We start from the raw sequence: 5,786 nt of genomic DNA on the forward strand, positions 1-5,786 counted from the left end.
GACGTTGCAGGGAGCCAAGATCATGCCACTGCACTCCAGCCTGGCAATAGAACAAGACTCTATCTCAAAAAAAAAAAAAGAAAAAGAAAAAGAAAATGATATTAAACAAGTACAAAGGAGCCAAACTCACTAATGAAGAGAACAATCTAAATTAAATTAATAGCTAACTGGTCCTTATGCATTTGTACAGCATCAAATCCGCTAACATTCTGTGTTGGTAAAAATGAGGGAAAAGGGGCAGTCTTCTATCTTGCTGTATTCACTGGGATAGCCTATTTGGAAAGTGTATCTTTTGGTCTGACAATTCCATTTCTAGGAGTCCAAACTAACAAAATGCACACAAAGGTGTACACACACACACACACACACACACACACATATATACATACACACTTCACTAGAGCCTGTTTGTAGTGACCAAAAAATGAAAACAGGGATCTGATTAAATAAAATAATGTACATCTATGGGACTCTCTGTGGCATTTAAAAGCATACACTGGCAGGTGCAGTTGTGCCCTGGGTCACCAAGATGTCGTTCCCAAAGTATACTCCATCGCGCCTGGCCACTCTGCCCCCAGCCCTCGACCCAGCCAAATACGACATATCTCCAGAAACCCGACGGGCGCAAGTTGAGCCATTGGCCATAAGAGTCCGGCTGAAACGAGAGTACCTGCTTCAGTACAACCACCCCAACTGCAGAGGGCTCATCGAAGATCCTGCCTTGATTCGTTGGACCTATGCAAGATCAGCAAATACCTACCCTAATTTCAGACCCACTCCTAAAAACTCACTCTTGGGAGCTCTGTGTGGACTTGGACCCCTCTTCTTCTGCTATTATGTTTTCAAAACTGACAGGGACAGGAAAGAAAAGCTCATCCGGGGAGGAAAATTGGGTCAGACATTTAATCTCTCATGTTAAGTCTGTCGTATGTACTCCTGCCTACATAAATAGTCTATTAATCATTAAAAAACAACAACAAAAAAAGCATACAGTTGGCCAGGTATGGTGGCTCACATCTATAATCCCAGCACTTTAGGAGGCCAAGGTGGGAGGATCACTTGAGGTCAGGAGTTCAAGATCAGCCTGGCCAACATGGTGAAACCCCGTCTCTACTAATAAAAAAAAATACAAAAATTAGCCAAGTGTGGTGGTGGGCACCTACAGTCCCAGCTACTAGGGAGGCTGAGGCAGGAGAATTGCTTGAACTAGGGAGGCGGAGGTTGCAGTGAGCCTAGATCGTGCCACTGCACTCCAGCCTGGGCAACAGAGCAAGACTCTAGTCTCAAAATAAAAAAGCATACAGTGGCCTTCCACATCCTGTTGAGGAACATCATCTGTGATGTACTACAAAGTAAAAAACAGAAGGACACTGCAAACAACTCACAAAATATGATGTAATTTGTCTTAAACTATGTGTGTGTATAAATACATACATAAACAAGCACTCATCTCAAGATACAAGTTCAAGAGAAAACAAAAGGAAAACAAGCACTCAAACATGTATAAAGAACTCCCACAAAAACTATGTAGAAAGAGACACAGCAAACTCTTGTTACCCCTAAAGAAGAGAGCAAAGCTGTGGGGAATTCACTTTCTACTTTCTGCGTATCTATTCTGTCCATATTACCCTCCCCACAAGGAACACATGTAACTTCCGTATCTTTTTCTTTCAAATTTACATTTTAAAAAAGAAAGAAAAGAGTACAGTACTACACAGACACCTATGATGTGCCAGCAATTTTCCAATTTGCTATAACAAATGCTTTCACATTATCAACTGAAAAAGAATTCAAAAATGAGAATACATAAAACACAAACAGTTCAAATAAACAACACTGTGTTCACAAGTAGTAAAACCCAGTGTAATCTAAACACATACCTAGGCATTAAGCTCCTGTTTTTTTCATAAAACATCCTTAAGTCTTGAGGACTATTGGCCTATTAAAAAAAAAAAAGATTTAATTTCCTAAACAATGGGGGCAAAACTTCCAAATCATATGATTGACACTCATATTCTTTTTTTTAACGGATTGAGGGAGTGGGAGTTTCAAGGAAGGGATTCAGAGGAAAGGAGGGAAAGTATGAGGGAGGAAGGAAAGAGAGATGACGCTCATATTCTTGCTACAGAACATAGATTCTCAACTTGAAAGCCATGGACTGCTGAAGGAGCCATAACTGGTCATTACGAAGTCATAAAACCTATGACATTGTGTGAAAATTCTGTACATCTGAGTATAATGTACCTTTTCTGAGGTACCTTTTCTGAGGTCAGACTCTCAGAGGAGCCTGAAACTTAGAATAGATTAAGGGTCACTATTCTGAAGGTTACATGGCCTGCCCAATAAGTACGTTATTGTTGGGTAAAATCCAGGTGTACTTTACCTTAGGACCCTAAAGGAATTCAAAGAAAAGAACTATGTATACTGCTACTATGCAGTCTCTCCACAGCAACAAGTAGCTGGTAACAACAACTGCTTAAATGTAGAAGCCTCCTCTACAATGCAAACTAGACTAAGAAATTAAAAGTGTTTAACCTGACTGTGTCACTAATTTTCTTAATATTATCTTGGGCAAATATTTTCATTTTGTTCCAGTTTTCAAATTCAAAGATCTTCTTTATAACATAAGAAATTAAGCCGGGCGCGGTGGCTCAAGCCTGTAATCCCAGCACTTTGGGAGGCTGAGACGGGCGGATCACGAGGTCAAGACATCAAGACCATCCTGGCTAACACGGTGAAACCCCGTCTCTACTAAAAAATACAAAAATCTAGCCGGGCGAGGTGACGGGCGCCTGTAGTCCCAGCTACTCGGGAGGCTGAGGCAGGAAAATGGCATAAACCCGGGAGGCGGAGCTTGCAGTGAGCTGAGATCCGGCCACTGCACTCCAGCCTGGGCGACAGAGCGAGACTCCGTCTCAAAAAAAAAAAAAAAAAGAAAAGAAATTATAACATGACAATATGAACTCAAGAGAAATCATCGTGATTATACTCTACAGGGTCACTTTTTGACAGGATGTTGGGGGAGAGGAGAAGACAGACCCATAATAATTCCATAAAGCGTACATAATTACCTCCCTCTCACCTAGCAGTGTCAGGAATAGAGAGCTAGAGATGGTTTCCAGAGATCTCCCCAGACAGCCCCAGCCCTCGTGTGGATTCCAGGATCTCAAAACCAGGCTAACCAGGAAGCTGTGGTGTCACCATTCACACCCATTTCCCACCAGGCTGTTAGCCCTGATCCCAACATACAACAGACTGCATGCCCAGTTCAACTACAAAGGGCAAGCAGATAAAAGGGGAAAACCAAAAGATGTTCTGACTCACTAAAGCAGTTTTTGCCTATAAAAAAATCAAAGTAAGTCACAGAGGAGCCAAAAACACTGCTTTCAAAGTATTCTTCATTTTACAAATCAAATGCAACTATAAAATGACAAGATCCCAAAACTGAGGACATAAGAAAAAAGTCAGCCTACCTGAAAAGGTGGTTTTCCAACTAGGCATTGGTATATCACTGTTCCTATGCTCCACAAGTCAGCCTTAGCATCATAATGTTGAGACATAATAACCTCAGGAGCCTGGGGACAGAGAAATTTAAGGGGCATGCAGTATTTACATAATTAATATGCACATATTAATTAACTGCTAAAGGTGACACTCCTAACAAACTACCAGAATAAAACAACACCCTGTGATAGTTCCCTAACAAATAATAAGGCAATGAACTTACAACATATTATCATATATTTACTAGTAAATCTCAAAATCAATGCTGCATGAAAAGGGGCAAGTTATAGAAACAAATGTTTCAACTGATTATAATGGACACATAAAGTACAATGAGAGGACCAAAATAATAACAAAGAAAAACACACACCATAGGCCATGGTGTATAAAATACATACACCATAGGACAGAGGTTCCCTCAGGTGTGTGAAAGGAGCAGAGGAGGAAATGGAATCAGGGAGAAGTACAAAAGGAACCTGGGCTGTCTCCAACATACATACATACATATTATATATATATATATTTTTTGAGAACAAGTCTCACTGTGTCACCCAGGCTGGAGTGTAGCGGCACGATCTCGGCTCACTGCAACCTCCACCTCCTGGGTTCAAGCGATTTTCCTGCCTCATCCTCCCGAGTAGCTGGGATTACATGCGCCTGTCACCACACCCAGCTAATTTTTTGTATTTTTAGTAGAGACGGGGTTTCACCATGTTGGCCACGCTGGTCTTGAACTCCTGACCTTATGATTCTCCCGCCTCGGCCTCCCAAAGTGTTGGGATTACAGGCATGAGCCACCATGCCCAGCCTATTTTATTTCTTTCAAAAACAAGATCAAGACAAACATGGCAAAATGCTAACTTTGTGAAATATGGATGGTGGGTACATAGGTGTTTGCTATATTATTCCCTATGTTTTTTGTAATCTGAACACTTTTACAGTAATAAAAACTATGACGCAAAACCCCACACAATAATAAATATTGTCCTAAAAGCAAAACCATTTATATGCTGCTTTGTTACAGGTATTTTCCCACCTCTCATCAAATTTTGCTTTTTAAATATACCATTAATCAGGACAAATATTAAACAGAAATGGAAAATATACTTAAAGATAGTTTTATTTCCCACATGTAACATTTCTTTTTAACTTTAATTCTTTTTGGAAATGGGGTCTTGGTGTGTTCACAGGCTGGCCATGAACTCCTGGGCTTCAGAAGTCCTCCTGCCTCAGTCTCCCAAGTGGCTGGGACCAAAGGCATGCATCACTACATCCAGCTCAGAGATAACATTTTTATTTATTTTCCCTAGCAAATTTCTTATTAAGTCAATTTCCTTTAATAATCAGCCAAAGCACTCTAACCTCAAGGCTAAACTAATTTTATACTCAAGAAGTACAAAGTAATTTTAAAATTTATATTTTTTACAAATTTAAAATATATAAAATTTATTATATATAAGCAGTAAAATGATCCACAGTAAATCTGATAAAAATTTTTTTTGAATTTTATTAATAGTTCAAAGTTGATTTTAGTTTAGAGAAATTCTGAATTTAATATAAACCCATTTTAAACTTAGAACTGAAATAGGTACATTTCACATAATTCTGAAGCTCTAGAATTAAGGTATTTCCAGACTTAACACTGCACATTAGTTTAGAAGTTTCATAACCTAACCCTATAATACATGATGATATCTATATGAGAGGATAAAGGGGAAAGCGGAGATATTTCAGCTTTGAGTGTGAGGCTAATAGAAAAAACATCTACAATATAGGGATCCTGTCAAGAGAGTTAACATGCAAAAGATGAGCACATCCTACAGCTGAAGCAGTGCTCCCATAAGGTGTTTTTTAAGCATTCCTACTTTTATAGTTCACTATGCTAAGGCAAAAGATTTCTGCATTACAGCATTATCAGTAATATAATTAACATTAGTAATAACAACTTGGACTATATGTAAGATCACATCTTATTTGGAAGCAAGCATTATATTTAAATTCCAATGCTTATGGAGCCACGCTTTAAACACACAAGGATGCAAACACTCACTCACCATGTACATCGGGGATCCACACAGTGTTGCAGCCATCATGTTACTATGCAGGTAACGAGCAAAACCAAAATCCGCTATTGTACAAAATAGAAAGTAGAAAAGCAAATTATATCTTCGCTCATACCTAACATACATCATATGATTCTTCAAGACACAAGAAGGCACAAAGGACTGTGAAAAATAAACAGCTTACTGAATATCACTGTACACCAAAGAAAAAAGTAGCTA

General features: G+C 39.1%; 1 protein-coding gene across 1 annotated transcript; it reads left to right on the forward strand.

Annotated features, from left to right (window-relative positions):
* The first annotated feature begins 389 nt into the window (after positions 1-389).
* LOC117068009 (NADH dehydrogenase [ubiquinone] 1 beta subcomplex subunit 4-like) lies at positions 390-919 on the forward strand. The gene has a single exon (XM_033185275.1). The coding sequence runs from the start codon at positions 530-532 to the stop codon at positions 917-919; it is 390 nt and encodes a 129-aa protein (XP_033041166.1). The 5' UTR covers positions 390-529.
* Positions 920-5,786: the final 4,867 nt, after the last annotated feature.

This window comes from Trachypithecus francoisi, unplaced genomic scaffold, assembly GCF_009764315.1.
Source record: "Trachypithecus francoisi isolate TF-2019V2 unplaced genomic scaffold, Tfra_2.0 Lachesis_group20, whole genome shotgun sequence".
In the NCBI taxonomy this organism is placed as follows: Eukaryota; Metazoa; Chordata; class Mammalia; order Primates; family Cercopithecidae; genus Trachypithecus; species Trachypithecus francoisi.

Coding starts and splice junctions, on each gene's coding strand:
- LOC117068009 (XM_033185275.1), top strand. CDS start 530: ATGTCGTTCCCAAAGTATACTCCATCGCGCCTGGCCACTCTGCCCCCA.